Raw genomic sequence first — 24796 nt, forward strand, 5'->3', positions numbered from 1 at the left:
CAGATCTGCAGTATGGCTTACAGCATAATTACAGAGTGATTTCAGGGCAGTTTCAGCGGCTTTCATAGAGACAAGACACACTAACAGCCCGTTCACGCATACATTTTGACACTGATTTGTTACTAACAAACGTTAACTTTTATGAGCTTATCAAAGTATTTGAATAATATAATTCTTTAAAATGATTTTACATTTGTCATACATAGCGCACTTCCAAGTTCCAACAGGCATGAAAAAGCTCCGTCAGTAAACGAATGCTCTTTCACATAGATGCCAATTGGAAAGGCAATTCATCGTAAAGATTCATTTGTAAATTACATATTTGACCTTTCATATGATACCCCACTTGATATAGTTATCTTACTTAGAAAATTGAAAATACTAAGTATTAGTAACATGACCACAATTTAATTTTTTTGTGTGATGTAAGCCTAAATTCACGGTTTTCAGATTTTTCCCCAAATGTCAGCTATAAGATCTACCTACCTGCCAAATATCATGATTCTAGGTCAACGGAAAGTACCCTGTAGGTTTCTTGACAGACAGACTGACAACAAAATGATCCTATAAGGGTTCCGTTTTTCCTTTTGAGGCACGGAACCCTAAAAACGTTTCATATTAAGTCTCAATCCGGAAAAACAAATCGTCGATGTATGAACGGACCGTGAGGTAGCGCTTTTAGGATGCCTGATGTATGAGTTCTGTTGCTCCATAAGTAAATTATCTCGATAATCAGAAGACTGAGCAATCCCTGTTTTATGTTAGGGTCCTTGATGTGAATAAACAATTGAGCTCCGCCTCGATTGATTTGATTCCCGATAGCTATTATGAAGGAAATCTTCATTGGTGCGCTATGAATTATGTACGAATGATCTGTTCTATTCTTGAAAGGAGTAATTTTTGTTTTCACTGGAGTTTCTATTGCTGGGATATTTTAGGTTTCTTACCTAAAATATTCCCGGTTCATTCTTTCACCAATTAGAGAACTTGTAAGTATACTTTAAACTAGAAATAAATATATTTTAATGCTGTTACTTTAAATTGTAAATTGAACATTTGAAAAGAGCAACCGCCGAGTTTCTTGCTCGTTCTTCTCGGTAAAAACGGCTTACCAAACCAATGGTAAATTATTTTGATGATTCAAAAGCACTTGTAAAGGTTTACTTGAATAAAAAAATATTTTTTATTTTATAGTATAGTTTATTCTATAGTGATTTTTAGGGTTTCGTAGCCGAATGGCAAAAAACGGAACCCTTATAGATTCGTCATGTCTGTCTGTCTGTCTGTCCTTCCGTATGTCACAGCCACTTTTTTCCGAAACTATAAGTGCGATACTGTTGAAACTTGGTAAGTAGATGTATTCTGTGAACCGCATTAAGATTTTTACACAAAAATAGAAAAAACAATAAATTTTGGGGGTCCCCATACTTAGAACTGAAACTCAAATTTTTTTTCATCAATACCCATATGTGTGGGGTATCTATGGATAGTTCTTCGAAAATGATATTGAGGTTTCTAATATCATTTTTTTCCAAACTGAATAGTTTGCGCGAGAGACACTTCCAAAGTGGTAAAATATGTGCCTCCCCCTCCCCCCGTAACTTCTAAAATAAGAGAATGATAAAACTAAAAAAAATATAAGATGTACATTACCATGTAAACTTCCACCAAAAATTGGTTTGAACGAGATCTAGTAAGTAGTTTTTGATTTATCGTGCAAAATGACGATAAAATACGATTGTACCTACTACGGAACCCTCAGTGCGCGAGTCTGATTCGCACTTGGCCGGTTTTTTTTTAATTGATACAAGTTTAACTATCATCAAAAAGAACATAAATTCGGTTATTTAAAACATTTTAAATCAAACATGTAGGTAGCTACATAGTTCATTATTTTAATTGACTAACAACCTGTAAACCTCTGAAAAATAGATTTCAACGAAGGGAAAAATTATGAAAAAAAGTATTCAAACAGGTAAAATAGTAGTAATAAAAAAACTTTCATTTTAATTACTGCTATCTGGTCTACTTTCTTTTCCACAAAAATGAACTACTATGAAATAAAAGTTCAATAAAAATTAAATAACAAAGTTTGAAATGAAAATTGAAATCTACAAGTTTTCAACAAAACGCTGAAGCAAGGGCTAAGTTTGAATTCTTTACAAACTGATATCGGTCTGGCAGGAAATAAATGGCGTGCCAGTCCGACTCGCTAACGAGGAGAATAGTGAGAAATAATACGAAACTGCCATTTAGAAAGCGGAAAGTGGCAGCTAACCAGTAAAATAGCATTGTTATTGCCAAAGTTCCACTTATAAAATTAAGGGTCTAGTTCTTAGTTCTGTGTGGTAAAGTACAACGCATATCAGCTGAGTGGAGTGGAGGCAAGGCAAGGCGTATTTTTATCAAAACTTTAACTAAAGCTTGGTTTGAGAATTTGAATTTATATTGGACACTGATCTTTATTGATACACGCTGGAGTTGCGGTTGCCGACATATTTTTGAAGCAACTTGATTTTTGCTATTTTGGCACTGATAGTAGCAGTGAGCGTCATGTGAGCGTATTCGTACAGTCTAGTCCAGCACCTTGGGACCCCAACGTCTATCGGTTTTACGAACTATGTGCCCTGCCCATTGCCACTTCAGCTTCGCAACTCGTTGATGGAGTCTTAGACGAGTTATATTATGACGAAACATCTCGGATTTCATTACATTATTATTCCAAGGAAACCCCGACCATTATATGATAAAAAAAACCTTTTGAACAGTAAAAGTGATGAGAAAGTGTAGGAAAAGGTTATCTCTTTTCCTTGAATGGTAATTTACCTCCTAAATTATGTATGACTTTTCGCCAGCAATCTCATTTATTATTTTGTAGGACTCATTCCGCACGAAGTAATAAAATTGTATTCATACGATATGTATTTAGGTAGAAGACAAATTCAAAACACTTTTTCCTCACTTACTTTCTCACTTCCTTGTTTGATTGCAGCTACTAACAATAATTTTATCTCTTTTTACAAATAATAAATATTACATACTAGATGATGTCCCGCGACTTCATCTGAGTAAGTTTCGATTTTTAATATCTCTGTTTGATTTTCCGGGAGCAAAAGTAGCCTATGTGCTTCCCCGGGATGCAAGCTACCTCCGTAACAAATTTCGTCAAAATCGGTTGAACGGTTGAGCCATGAAAAGCTAGCAGACAGACAGACAGACACACTTTCGCATTTATAATATTAATATGGCATGTGGAATATATGGAACATGGATATGGATATGGATATGGAATATGGATATGGATTAGTGTGATACTGAGATGACGTATAATAATTAGCATAAGTTTAGTGTCGGCCAACCTAATTGAATTGACTGAATTGAGCAAACTGTGCTCAATTCAGTAGATTGGAATTCCAAATTCAATTTTCAGTTGGTTCCTAGAAAGCTTTCCGTAGAAGTCTACAGTTGTAGTGCAAATGTTTGCCTGTCCAACAGAAGCGGACGGGGAAAAGTGAATAAACCGTTTTGTTTGTATTTGAACTCTGGGATCTGCAATTCCAGTGTAGAGTTCAAAATGCTTTACGTGTACTTCGATTGAACATGATCTAACGGGCGCATTAGCAATTCAGCTGACCTGTTTCATCTCCGACAAGACAAATTCTAGAGGCCGAGTCATCATCATCATCATCAACCGATAGACGTCCACTGCTGGACATAGGTCTCTTGTAGGGACTTCCACACGCCACGGTCTTGCGCTGCTTGAATCCTGCGGCTCCCTGCGACTCGTCTGATGTCGTCCGTCCACCTAGTGTTTGTCTTATTCTATGGATTATATTATATTGTGTAGGTACTTAAACTTCTCTCGTTCTCTCTCGAACAAATCGTGTCGTACAGTTTAATGGACACGTTACCCGGCTATCGGGACTCGGGAGTCACATCAAGCGAAATGGACATTCGATTGTTTATCCGCTCGAAGGGCTCTCGCACCAAAATGGTGAAATTTCCACGCCATTATTCGGAGACTGGTTCGAACAATCAAGTTGTTAAGTGGACCAATGGGAGATTGGTCGGTTGATGTTAATTGTTTCTATTTATAAACGATCTAAATCCATATTAATAAATAAAGTTGAAGCGGTTGTCTGTTATTTTTAAAAAACTACCTTATATTAAGCTCATATGGTTATTTGAACTGTACCATAACATAATCACACCTTTTTTTTAAATTGTCTGTCTGTGTATTTGAATGGGCTAATCTTCGGAACAGCTGTACGTACTTTGACGGGACTTTCACATACAAGTACTGTCTGTCTGTCTCGACGTTTGTCACAGCCACTTTTTTCCGAAACTATAAGAGCTATACTGTTGAAACTTGGTAAGTAGATGTATTCTGTGAACCGCATTAAGATTTTTACACAAAAAAAGAAAAAAAAAGAATAAATTTTGGGGTTCCCCACACTTAGAACTGAAACTCAAATTTTTTTTTTATCAAACCCATACGTGTGGGGGGGGGGTATCTATGGATAGGTCTGCAAACATAATATTGAGGTTTCTAATATGATTTTTTTCTAAACTGAATAATTTGCGAGAGAGACACTTCCAAAGTGGTAAAATGTGTGTCCCCCCCCCTGTAACTTCTAAAATAAGAGAATGATAAAACTAAAAAAATATATGATGTACATTACCATGCAAACTTCCACCGAAAATTGGTTTGAACGAGAAGTAGTTTTTGATTTATCGTGCAAAATGTCGATAAAATACGATTGTACTACGGAACCCTCAGTGCGGGAGTCTGATTCGCACTTGGCCGGTTTTTATTGTTTCCATAAGATCTAACCGAGGGCCGCTCGGTTGAATTCAATTAGTAGGATCTTGGCGAACGGCAAATATTTGTTCACCAAACAACTGTCCTACGAAGAAAGACATCGGTCCCTTCGTTCATTTTAATATGAGTAAGTATATTTTAATTGTATGAAAACTAGGTATCTACTATCTACTTACCTACCTATAATCTATCGGTGACCGGTGTCTCAGAATAAATACCTGCGTAGCCCTATTGTGATTCTTACTGTGAGAGTGAGATAGCTAAATGCATTTAGGCTCTGTTTAGAAGAAAAGCTAATGGACGGTCAGTGTTTGTAATGCAGTCACTTACCGAATCTGGGAACGCGCTCCGATGATGGGGGCCCCCAAGATGCGCTGGTAAGGTCCAGGGTTGATGAATCTGGTCCAAGATGCTGAACTTCGCGTCTATAATTTCGGTTTTTTCGGCGACAGCCGTTCGCCCGGAGCGTTCGCGGTATGTGTCAACTTCGACTGACAGTTGACAGCACTGTAGTGTTGCCGTTTTAGGTTATCCGTACCATTTTAGAAGTGGCCACATTTATAAACCCCGACCGATTGTAATAATGAAATGTAGTAAAAATTTGGAAAAGGGGGAACTGTTTTGTGCTAGGCTAATAAAATACCAAAAGTACGGAACAGGCTCTAATTAGAACCTGACAAAATGATTATTTTATATTCTTATCAACGTGGCCACTTTTTTTTGTTTGTCAAGATGTATTTTGTAGGTGATATCTTGACAAACAACGTAAAATGAGGTTATCTTGACTCAAGTATTTTGAAGAAATAATTGATTTGTTTTGTTGTTTTTGTTTTTGAAATTATTGTTCAACTAGCGACAAATGAGAGAAATTTTTTCCGACCTAATTCACATTGTTTCAATTTCTCTAGGGATCTCTAATTTTTTGAGAATTAAACTATAGCTATAAACCTTCCTCTTGAATTTCTCTATCTATTGGTGAAAACCACATTAAAATCCGTTAGGTAGTTCAAAAGATCTACGCGTTCATACATACATACAGACGCGGGAAGCGACTTTATTTTATACTATGTAGAGATGGTGGGTAGCAGACTGCAAAAATAGCCGAAGCGAAGCAAACGTAAAATAGAAGGAATAAAATTTTACAAGTACCTCTGCTTGAGTGAGAGGGACTGAGGAGGTCACGCTAGTTGCATAGGTGCACTTTACGCTTTAAACTCCTGTCCGTTTGTAGCAGCCAAAGACTACTAAGCCAAAGTAGTCTGTGGTAGCAGCACACCCCCCAAACTTCATACATGTGAATAGATTTAATCAATTACTGTTAGCAAGGACAGCGTTTTAACGGCTCGAGCAGGACAAGGATCCCTATACAAACGGCATTCGATTCTGAACGATTCCATTTCTTGATTCGCCATCACTTTAACGAAAGCGAAGTTCGACTGTTAGACAAAGTTACCTGCGATTAGCGATCGCCTATTCCATTAGTCTATTTTCGATAAAAAATAACTTTTGTCTATGGTCTTTCGTCAACAACCTCCCTGGCGCATTGGTTAGCGCTGTGGTTTTATATAAGCGGGAGGTCAAGGATTCGATTGCCGGCATGAGCAGTTTCCAAAACTGCTCCTGCCGGCAATCATAATATTTATTATGTAGAAATAGCTTATTGTGAAATCTGCCAATTCGCACCAGCGTGACAGAGTATGATAAACTCTTCTCATTCTGAGAGGGCTTTTGCTCAGTAGAGGGCCGACGAATGGTTTGATCATGAATATGATTCTGATATTACTGTAGGCAAAACTTACTTAATGGAATTAGGTCTAACTTAGGCCAACCGGATATTACAATCCAGACTAGACTTAGACTTAACTTGATTGCTCTAGACGCAGATGTAGATTGTCAATCTCCTCTTTCACTTAAAGACAAATTGAAGAGCGCAATATAGGAATTACCTACTAGTTAGAGCTAGCGCGCACCACGATGCGGTGAGTTGCGGTGCGTTTTAAAATCCGAAAATTTGAATTTTAATCTATCGAAATACGGTGCGGAATTAATTCCGCAGTGCGCGCACTTCCATGTAGTTCTATAGTTCACAGATTTTGCGGGAAAAAGACGTACGGAAATTTTGCGGTGCGTTTTAAAATCCGTAAATTTGAATTTAAATTCTATGAAAATGCGGTGCGGAATTAATTCCGCAGTGCGCGCGCTTCTATGTAGTTCGATAGTTCACAGATTTTGCGGGGAAAAAACGTACGGAAATTTTCCGTGGTGCGTGCTAGCTCTAATACATTTAGATGGATGTGACAGAACAACGACACTGACAACGACAAGGCTTAGTCCCATAAGTCTCGTAATCGTCAAAATGACGTTCCCGGATATTACGACCCGGATCAAGCGATTTAACCGGCCCCGCTAGAGGGTGCTAAGATGTATAGATTGACAATTTCCTCTCCTACTAATACATGAAGGAGTTCCATTTATCGTATACTAATAAGTTAACTTGCACGTCGCATCACTGATAACTGAAATAGGGTAGGTACAATCCTAACCTTCTTTCAAGAAATGGTTCTGCCTACCTATTTCCGTTCTAGACTATGAAACCATCCAACCGATGTGCCCCATTACCCGGTTGCATTAAAAAGGCAATAACGCGAAGATGGTTTTAGACCACTAAAACAATGCATTAGGCACACTGTTTTAGTGTGGTAGCGCTCACGCCGGGTATCCACTAGTCTACATTAGAAAGGCAATAATGCGAAGACTGTTTTAAAGGATTTTCTTTTGAATTTTTTTTAGTCCGGTTGTGTGCCACTAATGTCTACGTCGAAGGGAAACTTTAGACACTGTTCGTTTGTTGTTATAGTGATTTTGCTACCTTTGTAGGTATAACTAGTAGAGCCACGCTCGTCGAGATCGTTAAATGGGTTTATCATACCAAAGTTTGAATTTTACGAGGGGCCATAAAATTACATCCTTTACACAAGAAGTCTCCCAAGAGCCGTAGTTTTAGATGGTTAATTTGGCTTCACCTAAAATTAGATAATCTAAAACTGATGTTTTCGCAATAAATAAAAATAATTGATATACTTACCGTAAGTAAATGCGTACTTACGAAAACAATGATCAATGTTAGTTTTATCTTTTCTCCTCGAAACACCTTGATCTTTATATTTCAGGGTCCTTAAATATCAGTACCCTTATTAGTCAGTACCCTTATTATAAATGCGAAAGTGTGTTTGTTTGTCCTTGAATCACATCGCAATGGTGCAACGGATTGACCTGATTTTTTACATCGTTATAGATAAAGATCTGGAGACTGACATAGGCTACTTTTTATACCGGAAAATCAAAGAGCTCCCACGGGATTTTTAAAAACCTAAATCCACGCTTATGAAGTTGCGGGCATCAGCTAGTTAAATATAAATAATAATATAGTCAGTCTAAGAATAATTTCGATGAATAGTTAGTAGCAGTAACTATACAATAATACAAATTAGATATTTAACTAAAAGAAGGTGTTCTAATCATAAAAGGGATGATTTTAGCAGTTTAATACGTTTACAGCAGTAAACCTTTTACGAGTGGCAGTAAAAGGGCAATAAAAGGCAAAACGTAGAACGGCCGGGTCATTTCTTCATTGTTACATATAAAGTAGAACGAGAGGTACTTGAGTCGTGGGATTGGTCTGAGGAAAACAATGTTAGATATATAAGATATATACCTAAATATTGTATCATAAACATAGGTACCTACCTACATAACAAGGTAGGAGAGCCTATTCCAGATCCTTTGTTTCTTATTGCTATGGCTATGGCATACAAACTCGTCAAGATTTACTCGTATTTTAGTTCTATATCAAGAAAGATAAAATAAAAATCAGTCTTTATGATTAGGTCTTGGTCTAATTTGTCTTGAAATGAAAGTTTTCGTACGACCTTCGCTGTCGTGATCTAAGTGTAATAATATATCACCAGATCGATGATGCAGTCATTTAAAGTATAGTGCATTCAATATTAACTGGCGTGTTTCCACTTGAGACCGTCATTAGCAATAACAATAGGATTAAGTCGTGGCGGGTGAATTCAAAAGTATCCATACAGGTTGATTTGCAACAAAATATTTAAGGTTGACCCGGCTCCTTTAAAAATGAATGGGCTCTATGAGTGTTTGGTTTATTAATGTCGAATTTAATCCTATTGTTATTGCTAATGACGGTCTCAAGTGGAATCACGCCAGTTAGTATTGAATGAGTACCACTATAATAGAGAGAGAGCCAGCGCGTGAAACTTTCAACTTTTATAAAATTACGAAGGTCTGGCATGCGCTGGCTTTTAGTCCATATGGACTGACTATTTGAAACAAAAATCGTGTTCTATGTAGTGGGCCAGCGATGGGTTGATCATGATGATCATGATGTTACATTACAAGCCAGTGCAGGACTACCATTTTGAGTAACAATGGAGCACACTTGAGCCGAGAGCTCGAATGATACCTCACAAACACACGCTACAAAAATCTGTCACCGTAATGTAACAAGATCGCCCCGAACGGTACCTACATTACGAACAAACGTTAAAAGTCAGTCTCCAGCTTAAAATACCTAGATGAAAAATCGCTTTAAAAATTCAATTCCCTGTCAAAACCATCGCAGCACTGTTATATTAAACAAACAATTACAAACCCGTTTACTTTGCAACGTGAATTTAATATAAATATTGTAAAGCAATTTTTCAGTGGTTACATGGGCGTTAGCTATTTCGTATATGTTTATGCTAGCGCGTTTTAATTCATCCATGAGATGTAAAAACAACTACAATCTAGAATACAAACTTAATTTAAAAAAAGTTAACTGATTTCAAAGCACTGAAAAGCAAACAATTTTTAATTTACTTTCAAACAAAAGCCTAAACCAATTACCAAAAAAATCTACTTACAAAGGTATAAAGTCGTCGTTTTATAAAGTAAATGGCACGTTATTTTCTCTGCTATCAAAATTAATTAACGGTGGTCTATCCTTTTCCTCTTACATTAGTAAAAAAAAGATATAATACTCTGTTACGCTCAGAATCAGTACCAATATCATTATTTTGTAAGTATTGAATTTAATTTTAGATATACCCATTGGCGAATAAATGAATATTTTCTTCAAATGTATTACATTTTATCATAAATTTTCTTTAACATTACTACCGAAGAAAATTCTGGAAATAAACTCTCCGTTCCATACATGTCACTATTGAAAAATATTAACGACTATGGAGACCTCGCACGATAGGTATTTTTCATCGCGAATAAGTCTCATTTTTCACCTCAGATATTTCTTTAATTGCACGAGTGTGTACCTATATAGGTAGAAATATACAAGAATTGTAAAATTGCTGCAATGTGGGAAGCATACTATACTTTTGTAGTGCAAGCTGTGATTTTGTAAAGTTAAAGGCTGTTTTTAAAGGTAGACAACGTCAAACAAAATTAACGGTGTGAGAAAATAAGGTTAAAAGTTCGATAAGGCTCATTAACATTAAAAGGCTATCGGAATCACGATGAATATGTGCAATAATTTTAATTTTATCTGCTATGCATTACCATTCCTCTACAATTAATGGTTTTGATGACCACACAATAGGCTATAAGCCATTGTCGTTTGCAGCTAAATGGAATGCGAATTTAATAGATCGTGTTCTCGGAATTGATTAATTTTAGAGCATTCTACATAGTGATAAGAGCACCCAAATCAATCTGAACAACCTAATGAATAGCTATATATAGTTAGATATTCATAGAAATATGAAATGACTTATGGCATTTAATTTTATCTATTTGGATAAGTAAATACCAAATTTTGTGTTTTCGGAAATGGTGCTATGGATTTTCATGGGAGGTTTTGACACTTTGTTATAAGTCCCGCAAATTGCTATTGCGCTGGAACCATGTCTCATTAACATCGAAATGACGTCATTTTAACGTCATTTGACGTATATTTAAGTAAAAATATACCATCAGCTCGAAACTTCAGTCTAGTGCTGACATCACTAAAATGGCGGCCACGCACATTAGAAATTTTCGGGACTTATATTATGTAGTATGAATATTATCACCTTTCTCAGCTGGGCATAGGCCACTTTTGGCAATTCAAACAGTTTACCTATTGGTAGACCCCCACTTAGTATAATCTATCAATAGGTGTCTACCAATGTGGTATATATGTATATGGTGTCTATTATGTACATCAACCAAGGTGAGGTACAAAGTCTTAACTTGGCCCTCCTGAAAACTTTCCTGACTATATTTTGTCTCCCTTACCTCGAAATTACAAGATATTATTATAGAATACTAGCTGAAGACCGCAACTTCGTACGCGTGGATTTAGGTTCTTAAAAATCCCGTGGGAACTCTTTGATTTCTCGGGATAAAAAGTAGCCTATGTCACTCTCCAGGTTTTAAACTATACTCATGCAAAATATCACGTCAACCCGTTGCTCCATTGCGACGTGGTTGAAGGACAAACCAACAAACCAACAAACAAACACAATTTCGCATTTATAATATGGGTAGTGATACACTATTTCACGTGGAAATTGCAGGCTATAAGCTATTTTTGAATGGTACAACAAAGCATTCTAAAATACAACAACGTTATATAGGTCGCACTAATGAGGCATACATTAACACAGAACACTTTTTGCTCGCTGCCTTTTATTCTTCCAGTTTAAATAATGCTTGCCAAAAGAGGGGTTTTTAGTTTACGGTTACTGGTTTACCTACCCTGGAATTAGTTAGTAGGGTAAATGCAGGTAATACCGACCCATTTCAGGAAATTTAGAAATTTCAGGCTGAGACATCGAAAAAGACAATCTTAGGCTGCATTATCACTTGCAAGAATGTCTAATTGCAGCGAGTCGCTAATCTATGAACTTTAATGCCTAAGTCTTAAGACGTCTTTGTCTTTATTTCTACACGCTGACCACCCCAGTGCCAACACCCAGCACCACAAACTTCAAACTTTAATTTTCAAAGAACGTAAACAATATACACACTATGATAGCTACTGTTTTCTTTCATTTTAGTAATACATAGTTAATCTTCTAGATGAGGATACCCAGGACACAATATATCTTAGTTAATATCCTCCGTAACAGATGTGTGATAAAGTTCAAGGAGACATCGTAAAGTTTTATACAGCACTCTGTGAATTGCTTTAACTTTTAGCTTTGAAACTTACATCACATTTCAGGAAACAGGGTTATACACGTAGGAGAAAATAGTTTAGAATATAAGTTGAAGGAGATAAACTTCAGTGTTATAATGTCTTTCTTTGACCCAATTTTAAGTTTAATATGAATAAGCTGATGATGCCCGCGACTGCATTCACGTGAAGTTTACTTATTTAAAAATCTCACAGGAACTATTTATTTTTTGGGATAAAAAGTAACCCATGTGCTTCTCCAAAATGTAAGCTATCTCTGTACCAAATTTCGTCAATATTAATTACTAAACGGATGTTCCTTTAAAAATCCTATGGGACCTACTTGACTTTCTGCGATAAAAAGTACCACGTGACTTCTAATACTATTCCGAAGAAAATACTTTAAAAAACAGACTTTATAATTTGCCTTAAGATTTTTTTACACCTTGTTACCTGTTATCTCCCAAAGCCACCATGATCGAAACTTCATAGTCGCGGATCGTTCCTTCCTGTGTTGGGGAAAATAAACAGAGAAACTGTCAGCTTTTATAAAATAACGAAGGTCTGGTAAGCGCTGGCTCTTAGTCCATAGAATAAGATGCCATCACCCCACTTACGCTAGACATATAATCAGTGTTTTGCAAGTAAAATATGACCTTAATTTTCCACCGCAATAGCAGCTTAAAAACCTCCGATAACACCATTATGAGTGATAAATCATTCAATAATAGCACCATTCCGGAACCGCCACCGTGCGATAAAATTGAGAAGAATTTTTCTCTAAAATCCCGATTTTTACAGAAAAGTAAACCTCGCATACGAAGACAACAATTTTTCATGCTTATGATGATTTATACAGGGTGTAACCAGAACGCTAGCAAAAACTTAGCGTTATTGTTTTACTATCTAAACGCAATCCAATACCAATAACCATTTGCCTTATTTTGTAGTTTTAGTGATTTAGTATTCTTCAAACTCGCAATGTATAGCGTGCAAAACTCGGGTCAATGCCCCACCTACGACGCGGCAAGTATTGTTGAAATCGGTTTATATTTTGACGGAGTTATTTTCACAACAAATCCCAGTTTTTGTGGTGAGTACTGAATATACCTGACTCCCATGGAAATTGCTTAATCACTCTTGTTTCGTCGTGTTTTCATAATAACTGTGAAATATGAGTGTGGTGTTATATTTGACTGTGTAATGTTTTGTATCGTATCGCATGATTAAATATTTTGTTGTTGTTGCAAAATGTTGAATTGCAAATTATCTCCAAATGCCGTACTAGAACTTTTTGTATCGTATCCGATGGAAACTGGAATTGCAATTTCTTTGTGGGACGTTGAATTATATCAGAACGTTAGTCGGGTTTATTTTGTGCTAGCTGATACGTGACTTCGTTCGTGTGGATTTAGTTTTTTAATAATTCTGTGAAAACTCTTTAATTTTTCGTGATAAAAAGTAGCCTATGTGACGGATGGGGGTGAAATTTGGCATGTAGAATTGTAGATAGCTATTATGACGTAGGCATCCGCTAAGAAAGGATTTTTGAAAATTCAACCCCTAAGGGGGCGAAATAGGGGTTTGAAATGTGTGTAGTCTACGCAAACGAAGTCGCGAGCATAAGCTAGTCCATTATAAATATAAATCTAGGCAGCTAAACTCGTGCATTAATTCCTTCAATAAAAACCTTATTTGAAAAACCTGCTTCACTCAGCTTTTCAGGCAAGAAATCTCCAAATATGGATGAGATTTAATATACGCTCTACATGGCTGTTCTATAAATATTAACGATATGATAACGGTTCTGATATCGGTGAAATCCAAATAAGGGATTATTTTGATCGCGTGAGGTAAACTGGATTTTATTTCGAATCAGAATTTTAGGTAGACTGAAATGGTTTAGCGTTTATGATAATATCTACCAATTAGGGCTAATATTGATATTTTATATACGTACAATTTGTCTAATTATACGTAATTTTAGTTACTTTGCGTACAGAAGGAGCTCTATACAAAGTAGGTACTGTATACGAATATTCAGGTTTACAAAAATCATATAATTCAGGTTTTAAAAAATCCTTGGGAGCTCTTTGATTTTCCAGGATTAAAAATATCCTAAATCCGTCGCCGCAGGATGAAATCCAGCATATTTACCTATGCCAAATTGTGTCAAAATCTCTTTAGCGTTTGAGCTGTGTAACAATAGACAGATTACACTTTTGCATTTATAACGTTATTGTGTGGATAGTATGGATTGTACTAATAAGGTAACACGTAAAAGTAAGTAGGTACCTATTGCTTACAAGATATACTGTTCATTTTCTATAATAGAACCACGAATAGAACACGCAATTTTATGTTGATAAATCTGTATTCACGTAGACATAACACGCTTTCTATATCTACACTATCTACACTAATATTATAAAGAGGAAAACTTTGTTTGTTTGTTTGTACTGAATAGGCTCAAAAACTACTGGACCGATTTTAAAAATTCTTTCACCATTCGAAAGCTACATTATCCACGAGTAACATAGGCTATATTTTATTTTGGAAAAAAATAGGGTTCCGTAAGATATTTGGGTTTTTCGGACACAAGGTGTAAAAAATCAACCAGAAAAGTTACTTATTTTGCGTACGCTGCCTAAACTATAAAAGATAGAACCATAAAATGTTCTAATTAATTGTAGATCTTATAAATATCTACAAAAAGTCCGCGACACACTATACCCATCTATGTCGAGTGAGGCACAGCAACCATTTTTTTATTTAAAAATCTTGAATTTTTTTTGGACTACATTTAAACGCGTTTATTTTACTCATGCTATTAATCCTTATCAAAATAAATGATTTCATCACTAAGAACAGTTTATGGAGATAATATTTGGTCTTTGAATGATTAAAATTGGACGTTTGGTTTTGAAGTTATGGCGAAATTAAAATATTACGATTTCTGCTGCACGGCCCGTTGTCTACACTAATATTATAAAGAGGAAAACTTTGTTTGTTTGTTTGTTTGTATTATATAAAGAGGTAATGTCGTTAAGTTTGTTTGTAGGAGGTAATCTTTGGAACTACTGAACCGATTTTAAAAATTCTTTCACCAGTAGAAAGCTACATTATTCCTGAGTGACATAGGCTATACGGGATCTTTAAAAACCTAAATCTACGCGGGCGAAGCCGCGGGGATCAGCTAGTTTATTATATAATAGAAAAGACAGCACCGTAGGCAAAAGGCTTTCATTTTCGGGTGAAATCCTTATAATTTATCGTTCATTCTCATGATACACAACAAACCAGACAAAAGCTCAGAAAATAATGTAAAATTAATTTGGCCTGAAATACAAGTAAGCGACGTCTCTCTACCATTATTATTGTAATTAATTAGTTTCGTGATTGTTTTTGACAGTACTTGAGAATTAATTTTCGTAATTTAACAAGGGTTGCCCGTTTGTCGAATATATTGGTGCTAATTTGGTTGTATATAATCTCTTAAATATATTGGCAGGTATCACTAGTATCATATAAAAGGAAAAGCTGACTGACTGACTGACTGACCGAGTGATCTATCCATGCACAGCTCAAACTACGGGACTAAACTAAAGGGGTATGGCAGTTTTTTTTAAATAAAAACTGACATACCCCTTCCAGATCAACCCGCTTCCATCTTAGACTACATCATCACTCATCACCAGGTGAGATTGCAGTCAAGGGCTAACTTGTATCTGAATAAAAAAAAAGGGAGTCACAACCCTTAGCAATCAGGAACACCACACATAGAGAGGGATAGATAATATTATGGATAGTAATATTTTTTTATTCATTCAAAGAAAATGTTGTACAAGACAAAGACTCCTTAAAACTAGTACACATAAAAAAGGTAGAAACAAATAGATATTAAAACCTGATGGAGTGCTTTGGCGTATGTATAGTATAGAAGTATGGATGATTAGGACCCCAATCACACAAAGGGATTACAATTGAACGCCAACACATGACAAATCCTTAAACACCCTATGGTGTTATACAAGTTTGCAACATTCTCAATCCCTTTGCCTAATGATGGGCTTACGGAAATCTCTTTGGTACAAGTTTATTTGATCAGCTTAGTCACCTAGACTAGAGTTTCTAAGTAAGCACTCCCAAACTATTCCTAGGTTTGTCTAACTCACATAACTCTATCTAGTCATTTAGTCGCAAATTAGTCCTTGAGCGGTGCAGTGTAGTTCATTAGGGCATATTTTGTGGGCTTCTAAATAAGTGAATTCTGATTCTGTACCTACTTTTTTTACTCATAGAATAATTAGAATACCCGTCGTTTATTTATTTTACAGAAGTCTTAGATATGTACTTTGCAAACGTTAATACGGTATTTACTTATGTCAAAAATAAATTATTTCTGTGATTATTAAATGTAGGGTCTTCGAAAATATGTAAAATCTACATCCTTTGTTAATTTTAAGTGTCATAAAACCATTTAAAATTATCGATTAGACTAAAAAAAAGCACGACAAAACATCGTGACGTCACATGCCAGTATTTCGTAGAAGCTCGCATACTTAGCGCGCTTTGACGTTTGACAAAAATATACTGATTTGACTAGTTGTCAAACACCGAATTAAACAATCCGGATGTGTAAAAAAGAAACTGAAAAAAATACAAATCATCATCATCATCATCATCTTAACCCATCCGCAGCCCATTAACTGTGCACGGGTCTTTTCTAAGAATGAGAAAAGTTTAGGCCCTAGAACCACCACGCGGACCAAGTGATGACTTCGAACACCTTTATGACACTATGGAGAACTCCCACGCGTGCAGGTTTCTTCATGATGTTAGATAATGTGCAAATAATACCTATCGATTCGTGTACTCGATAGTAGCTAGGCTGGCGATGGGTTGATCATGATGTTGTTTTTTTTATTCCCAACGCAAGACAGTAAAAAATAAATATTTTTTTAACCGTATTCATTTCACGTATCGCTGTACGTATACCTGCTAATGTTTAAATCGTGAAATCCGCGTGTTTTAAACGGTTCAAATTAAAATACAGATTTCCCTGGCAGCGGGCGGTGTAAATTTAGCGGTGAAATTCTGATGTGTTTTATTTTCTTTGCAGGTGCCAGCGCGGGTAGCTCGGGCGTATCAGTTTCAACACAGGTGAGATGTGAAATCTCTTAAGCGCTAAGTTAGTACAGATTTGGCCTGGGTTTATTTTGCTTTTGCAAAGGAGGGATAATCACTACCCATATTATAAATGCGAAAGTGTGTTTGCTTGTTGGTTTCTTGGTTTGCCCTTCAATCACGTCGCAACGGAGCGACGGATAGATGTGATTTTTTGCATGGGTAGGTATAGGTAGTTATAGACCTGGAGAGTGACATAGGCTAACTTTTACCTACCTTTTATCCCGGGATCTCTTTGATTTCCCGGGATAAAAGGTAGGTAAAGGGACGGGATTTTTTAACTTAGACAAAAAGCGGTCAGCTGCACTAGCATATTAAGCTAGTAGATAATTTAGAAATAAAAACTCCTATTTTCTGTATATTTCCAATATAAAGTAAATAGTTTCCACAACACAGCAAATAATGCTTTAATTAACTTGTCCACAAATGAAGACAATAAAATGCTACCTGAAATATTTTGCCGTACCTACGGTCATTTATTCGTATTTGTCACTGTTTTTCAAGCCCTAAAACTCGGAGTCCGCCCAAATACCCGAAGATTAACGAGGCAGCTCACTAAATATAGGGCAGGAAGAATAATTGCCCCGTTAGAGGAGTCAGTCCACTCGTTTATTTTCAACCAACAGTTAAGATATTATATATTTATATAGTTTATTAGATACGATATTAGATAGTTATGTACCTAGTTTATTAGATACAATAGACATATATATCTTTGTGTATATACATATTATATTAACTAAGGATTCTTGTTTTCATTTTATGGTTTTTTTTAAATTTAATTATTTGACAACTTAAAACTATCATTACAGGCTAACTTAAATTATTTATATCTACTTATTATTACATACTTTTTACTATGTACAACTAACTGACTTAAACTTAAATAACCTACTTTATTTAAAACTTAACAAAAAGTTGTGGCCTTTATGAACTCGCCCAGTGAGCAGCTGAACAGGTCGATGTGTTCAGCGACCGAGTTGAGCGTGCAAGTCGCGCGCGTGAGCGGCGCCCGCTGCAGCAGGCAAGTGCGAGAGCGCGGTTGCGCCAGCAGTGGTGGCCTGCGTCTACGTGACCCACTGTTATTCTATGTAGTACCGACCTATTCCACTTCTTGATACACCTTACACACAACCTTGAATGGGAAGCTGGAAGAAATCTGTTTAGAGATAAGCATTTCCAATGTAACTTAATTTTATTATAGAGCCTCAATAGCTCAACCGGTAAAGGAGTGGACTGAAAACCGAAAGGTCGACGGTTCAAACCCCGCCCGTTGCACTATTGTCGTACCTACTCCTAGCACAAGCCTGACGCTTAGTTGGAGAGGAAAGGGGAATATTAGTCATTTAACATGGCTAATATTCTTTGAAAAAAAAATTACCTTGTAGTTGCCTTGTAGCTACTATTTTGGTACATGAAAAATTAAATAAATAAGATTTCCATATATGAAAATAATGCGGGAAAGGAAGAAATAACATGAATCGACTAAGTGCGAGTTGGTCTCGCACACGAAGGGTTCCGTACCATATTACACACTTTTTTATATTTTTATTTTCATGGAGACAATCGAAATATATATTCTGTGAAAATTTCAACTCTCTGCCTATTACGGTATTACGGTTCACGAGATCTAGCCTGCTGATAGGCAGACGAACGGACGGACGGACGGATATGGACAGTGGAGGCTTAGTAATAGGGTCCCGTTGGAACCATTCGGGTACGGAACCCTCAAAATTTAGAAAAAATATTCTTATTTTTAAACGGTTTTATTTATTGTGTAGAGTCAGGCGTCACTTTGCGGAAATCCAAGATATAGGTACAATGAACCAAAAGCTTAATTTGCTATAATCCGCTGAAACCGATCAAATCTGTATGGTGTAACATGCAGCATCCGACATGCACCGCCCGCCCTCCCACTGCCAAACATGCAGGAAAAAGCAGCCACCAGGCAAGCAATACGCACCACCACCACGCAGCACCACACAAATCCCAAAATACACTCGACGCACATTTCGCCCCGACACCAGAGCATCCTCAGGAGATGTAGACCTTACAATCCACAATTGCAAAGTGACGATCGTGACAAATTATTATTTAGCTTGCTTTGTTAGTGTCTTGTGTGTCTAAATATGACAAGCACAGTGATGCTTGAGTTTTAGAGACAAACCTAAGATTAACAGATTAGAGAACTTTTTACTGTGGAAAATACGCAGACAAAGTCGTAAGTCAAAAATGAATTACCTAGCAATCAGCTTAATTTTTACCACAAAGGTATTAATAATATTACAATGGAAAACTGGCCTACATTAGAATTTGGGCAGTGCCATATTTTGTACAAAACGAGCCAACTTTGTTAATAATTACGTGAAAGTAATGGCCAAAAGTGATGAACATCTTTAGAAGGAGATAGCAGATTTGTAGAGCACTGCCTCGGTCGTTGAGACCGACAAAACGTCATATGGGTATGAGTGACAGAGACAACGCTCTACAAAGCTGAAATGTCATTCTAAAGGCCGATGTTCATCACTTTCGGCCGCGTTCTGTATAGGTAGGCATACCTAACCAACTGTAAAGTTATGAAATTCTAAATAGATATTAATATCCGCTTAATTTTAAAAGCCGTGTAGGAAGGTGCTGTGATCCTTATCAAATTAAACAAAAGAAAATAAATTGGGTATTTATAGTACACCTCGTAAAATAGAAGTGTAGGGATCCTAAAAGAGTGAACTTTTCTCATTAAGTAGAATACACAAACTTTGCATATTTGGTATGGTTACGGTAAACTACTGTTTTGTTATCTTTGGCGAGAAATATAGCTATATAAAGTTGAAGTTTATAGCTTTAGTTATAGGTAGAGATCTGGTATTAGGAATATCTACCCTCATCTGTTATTTAATTGTGATAGCGAATATATGCTAGATAATGTATAGATATGCGCGAGTTTTTCTGCTCGCGATCGGAAGATTTGTCTCTGCTCTAGATGCCAATATCATGGAATAACAGAAACAACTTTTCTGTACCAGGCGGACATAGCACACTCGGCGAAAGGCTACGAATCAGAGGATGAAAACGCGGGCAGAAAGCGGCAACGGGCCAGTGACGACCGGCCAACCAGCAAGACCACGATGTACTCCAAACAGGTATTTAAAACCATTATTTTTAGGGTTCCGTACTTTAAAAGGATTAAACGGAACCCTTATTGGATCACTTTGTTGTCTGTCTGTCAAGAAACCTACAGGGTACTTCCCGTTGACCTAGAATCATGAAATTTGGCAGGTAGGTAGGTCTTATAGCAGACAGGGGAAAAATCTGAAAACCGAGAATTTGTGGTTGCATCACACAAAAAGAAATTAAATTGTGGTCATGAACGAGTAGGTAATTAGTGTTTTCATTTTTCAAATTAAGATAACTCTATGAAGTGGGGTATCATATTATAAAAGAGCTTCACTAGTGACTCGAACTTGGCCGGTTTTTTACTAGATGATGCCCGCGACTTCGTCCGGGTGGATTAATATTTTTTTAAATCCCGTGGGAACTCTTTAGAATAGAATAGAATGTTTTTTTATTCATGTAAACTTTTTAAAAGTGCTTATGAATAGTCAGGTTTAATTTACCACTGGTTCGGAATGCCGTTCCTACCGAGAAGAACCAGCAAGAAACTCGGCGGTTGCTCTTTTTAATTTTTCAATTTACAATGTTATTATACCGTACTATACAAGCCATTGCAGCCCCGTGCATTGCTGGAGCGAGTCAAATCCAAGCTTTTTTATCGTTTACATAGTCTGCGACTGTATAATATGCTTTTTTTAGGAGCATACTTTTAACACATTTTTTAAACTTGTGTAAAGGCAAGTCTAAAATTGCTTGTGGAATTTTATTATAAAATATTACACTCATTCCCACAAATGACTTTCGCACCTTCCAGAGGCGGAGCGCAGGAGTAGCTAGCTTATTTTTGTTTCTAGTTTGCCTATCATGGAGATCACTGATTTTTTTGTAACTGTAAATGTTTTGTCGTACAAAAATTATATTATTGTAAATATATTGGGAAGCTACTGTAAGAATACCTATTTCCTTAAATATCCCTCGTAGGGAATCGCGCGGTTTTAAATTATAAATTGCACGTATTGCCCTTTTTTGTAATACGAATATTTTCCCAATATCTGCCGCTTTACCCCACAGCAAGACTCCGTAAGACATAATACTGTGGAAATAGGCAAAATACACAATTTTTGCAGTTTCCACTTCAGTTACCTGTCGAATCTTTCTAACAGCATAAGCAGCAGAGCTGAGTTTACCAGCAAGTGTTGATATATGGGCGTTCCATTGAAGCTTTGCATCTAACGTGATTCCCAGGAACACGGTGGTCTCCTCCACTTTTAACATATCATTATTTATCATTAAGTTAATGTCCTTGGTCGCCTTTGTATTGGGCAGAGAAAATATAACACACTTGGTTTTCTTTGCATTTAAAAGTAAATTGTTGACAGTAAACCAATGAGTGATCCGCGATATGGCATTATTTACATCGTCAAAATTGTTTTTATTTCTATCGATTTTAAAAATTAGGGAAGTATCATCTGCAAATAGCACAATATTGCAAGTATCATGAACGAAATATGGTAAATCGTTTATATATACCAAGAACATGAAGGGACCTAGTATAGAGCCTTGAGGAACGCCCATTAGTGAGGGTGATCCGGATGACTTCACATCATTTACACATACGGTTTGTATACGGTCAGTCAGATAAGACGCAATTAGGCTAAGCGCAGTGTTTTTAATTCCATAGTGGCTCAATTTAGTTAGAAGAGTCTCGTGCTCAACGCAATCGAACGCTTTAGACAAATCACAGAAAATTCCAATGACATTCTGTGAGTTCTCCCACGCATCGAATATATGCTTTAAAAGCATTGCGCCCGCATCAATTGTTGATCGACCCTTAGTAAAACCGTACTGCTCAGAGTGAAGTAATTTATTCAGATTGAAGTGTCGGAGCAGTTGTTGCCGTTTGATTTTCCAGGATAATAAGCGGGATGTAAGCTAGCTCTACAATATAGTTCGTTTCTTACAGCTTTATACCGTGCGTAAAATAATAAAAATATGAGTTATGAATATTTGAGTATGGAAGACGTTATTCCATTATCGCGTGATATATAAACAGAACGGCTCATACAATTTTTTTGGCTTTCTGCTCTGTTTATGGGCGCCATCCATCAACCCCGTTCCTGGCGGTTGAGTAGCCGTGATTGAAGATGTTTGCTTTGTATTATCTGCCTCTATGAAAATATAAAAAGCTTACATACCTACCTACTCTATATTATAAGACTGTATTATTGCTGAAAACTGATGAAAAAGCACTAGGAGGCCTGGCTCTAATTTTCTTGCGCCAAAAAAGTTTTTTGTTTAGTCTGATTTTTTTTACAGAATAGGGTCGCGCTTGACGACAATTATTAAGCCTAAAGCGAAACAATAATGAGGTCTAAGTTGCAGCGTGCTTGCCTAGAAGATGTTTATTTTAGTTTGTCTTAAGGGTGTTTAAAAGTTATACGTGGAAGGAAACACGGACGCCGGAAGGCCATTCACAACCTTAGCGATTCGTATCACAAACGTTGAGCAAAAATGTTTCATGCAAGCATAGTCCGTGACAGGTTGAGATGGTAATCGGGGTATGAGACGAGGGGACGCCCCGCACACCCGCACGTCATCCTCACTCACCTGCACCGGGTCAGCGGGGGGACTGTGCGGGCGTGAGGGGTGATCCCTCCTCGATTGCTATCTCCACCTGTCACGGACTTATAGTCCTACTCTGTGTTTATAGATTGATGATTAGGTAAAAATGCAGTATTTTTTTGCAGGAGTTCCGAGAGCAATACTGTATCAACAACAAACAGCTGGACCTGTTGGAACTGGAGAAGTCCAAGAAGGACAAGTTCCTCGGATGCCTGTCACAGTACCACATCGAGAGTCCATGCTCGAGAAGCAACAGGTATTAATAAAATCCTACGAGTTCTGAGGATTGAGGACATCTAAGAATTCTAAGACCACAAGGCCTTCATAGCATGCTCCAAGGAGCAATGGTGAGCCATCTGGTCACATATGTGGAAGTTCTGGGTTCGATTCCCGGCACGAGTAATTAGGAAATTTATAATTTCTAAATTGGCTTTAGTCTAGTTTGGTGGTAGGCTTCGGCTGTGGCTAGTTATCCTACCGACATTGAATACCACTTTGGCATTCCAGTACTCCTACTATACAGTACTGGAATCCTAGTAGTAGATCCTGGTAAGTAGTTCTTGTACGATGCACCATGCCAGGCGTACGTCGAAACTGCTATGTTACATTCAAATTTTCCCACTTTCATTTTAGATTTCTTATCCCCACTTATAAACTGAGATAGCAATCTAGACTCTAGAGCAACCTTTCAGATATTAATAAAAAGACTGGTATTTACGTTATATAAATTCTAGTAGGTAATAGCTGGTATCGATAGTAATAATTAACTATCGAGAAAGCAAGATTTTACCTACTCCAAGTTGAGCACATTAATTCGCTTAGAGTTTCAATGTTCATTGTAAATCTATCCGATTGTATCAAAGACAAGATTAATTTGTTAAACAAATCGTAAACGGCAACCAACTCTTGATAAATTATATTATTGTTCAAAGATTTCGCAAATTTTCCATGACCAAACAGATACGGGTACTGTACCCTACAAGTTATAATATTCAGATCTATATTCTAAATTACCCCGTACAGACCCACGACTTTGAATTCATACGATTTCTAGATATCTCTCTATTCGCCTAAATGAAAATGTGAATCGCCACAATGACCTGCTCAGTATTTAGTACTGCCAAGTAGGTGAATCGAAATACACAAAAGCCAAAGCGGACTGACTGACTGATCTATCAACGCACAGCTCTAACTACTTGACGGATCGGATCTCTATTATGTCGTAGACATCCGCTAAGAAAGGTATTTTAAAAATTCAACCCCTACGGCGATAAAATAGGGGTTTGAAATTTGTGTAGTCCACGCGGACGAAGTCGCGAGCATAAGCTAGAAGCTAAGTAAAGTTTTACATCGCTATTTTCCAAATTGAATTGAAAATTTGTCCTCAAATTGATATATTTATTTATTGTTATTTATTTATATTTCTCTTATCTGTCGCATATTCATCTCTAATTATTTTCATTTTTTTAATATGGAATAGAACGCTGTTTTAGCAATAAGACCACCTATTGTACAATTTACTATTTACTTTATTTGTACTAATTACTTTATTTGCCATGGTGTACAATAAAGGATATATTACTTTTACTTTCCATCCAAATAGATAGGTATGGAGATTTTGTTTGCACAAAGACTTGTGAAAAGTAAAAAAAAGTTTTACTTTTTCTCGTGATAAAAACTCCAAACTGAAAAAGATACTGTTCAGTTTTTCATATTCAAGAGCGCAATAAAGTTTCGTACGGGATAAAAAGTTCAATCCATCACTTCTCGTTCTTTTCAGTTACCAGTTTGGTATATCAAAGCTCCCTTCATGCATACAATATTTTTATATTGTCAACTCAGTAATGTTCAGTCAGTGAACCTGGAATTACTAC

The 24796-nt window shown here is 36.6% G+C and overlaps 1 protein-coding gene across 9 annotated transcripts in view; it reads left to right on the plus strand.

Annotated features, from left to right (window-relative positions):
- LOC117991468 (mucin-4) overlaps positions 1-24796 on the plus strand; it is a 211884-nt gene that overhangs the window by 153062 nt on the left and 34026 nt on the right. For all 9 annotated transcript variants that reach the window (XM_034979066.2, XM_069504837.1, XM_069504840.1 and 6 more), the window contains exons 2-4: positions 17125-17165; positions 20213-20329; positions 23048-23178. In XM_034979066.2, the coding sequence (XP_034834957.1) occupies positions 17125-17165; positions 20213-20329; positions 23048-23178 (289 nt within the window). The remainder of the gene's footprint in view (positions 1-17124; positions 17166-20212; positions 20330-23047; positions 23179-24796) is intronic.

The sequence above is a fragment of the Maniola hyperantus genome, chromosome 19, assembly GCF_902806685.2.
Source record: "Maniola hyperantus chromosome 19, iAphHyp1.2, whole genome shotgun sequence".
In the NCBI taxonomy this organism is placed as follows: Eukaryota; Metazoa; Arthropoda; class Insecta; order Lepidoptera; family Nymphalidae; genus Maniola; species Maniola hyperantus.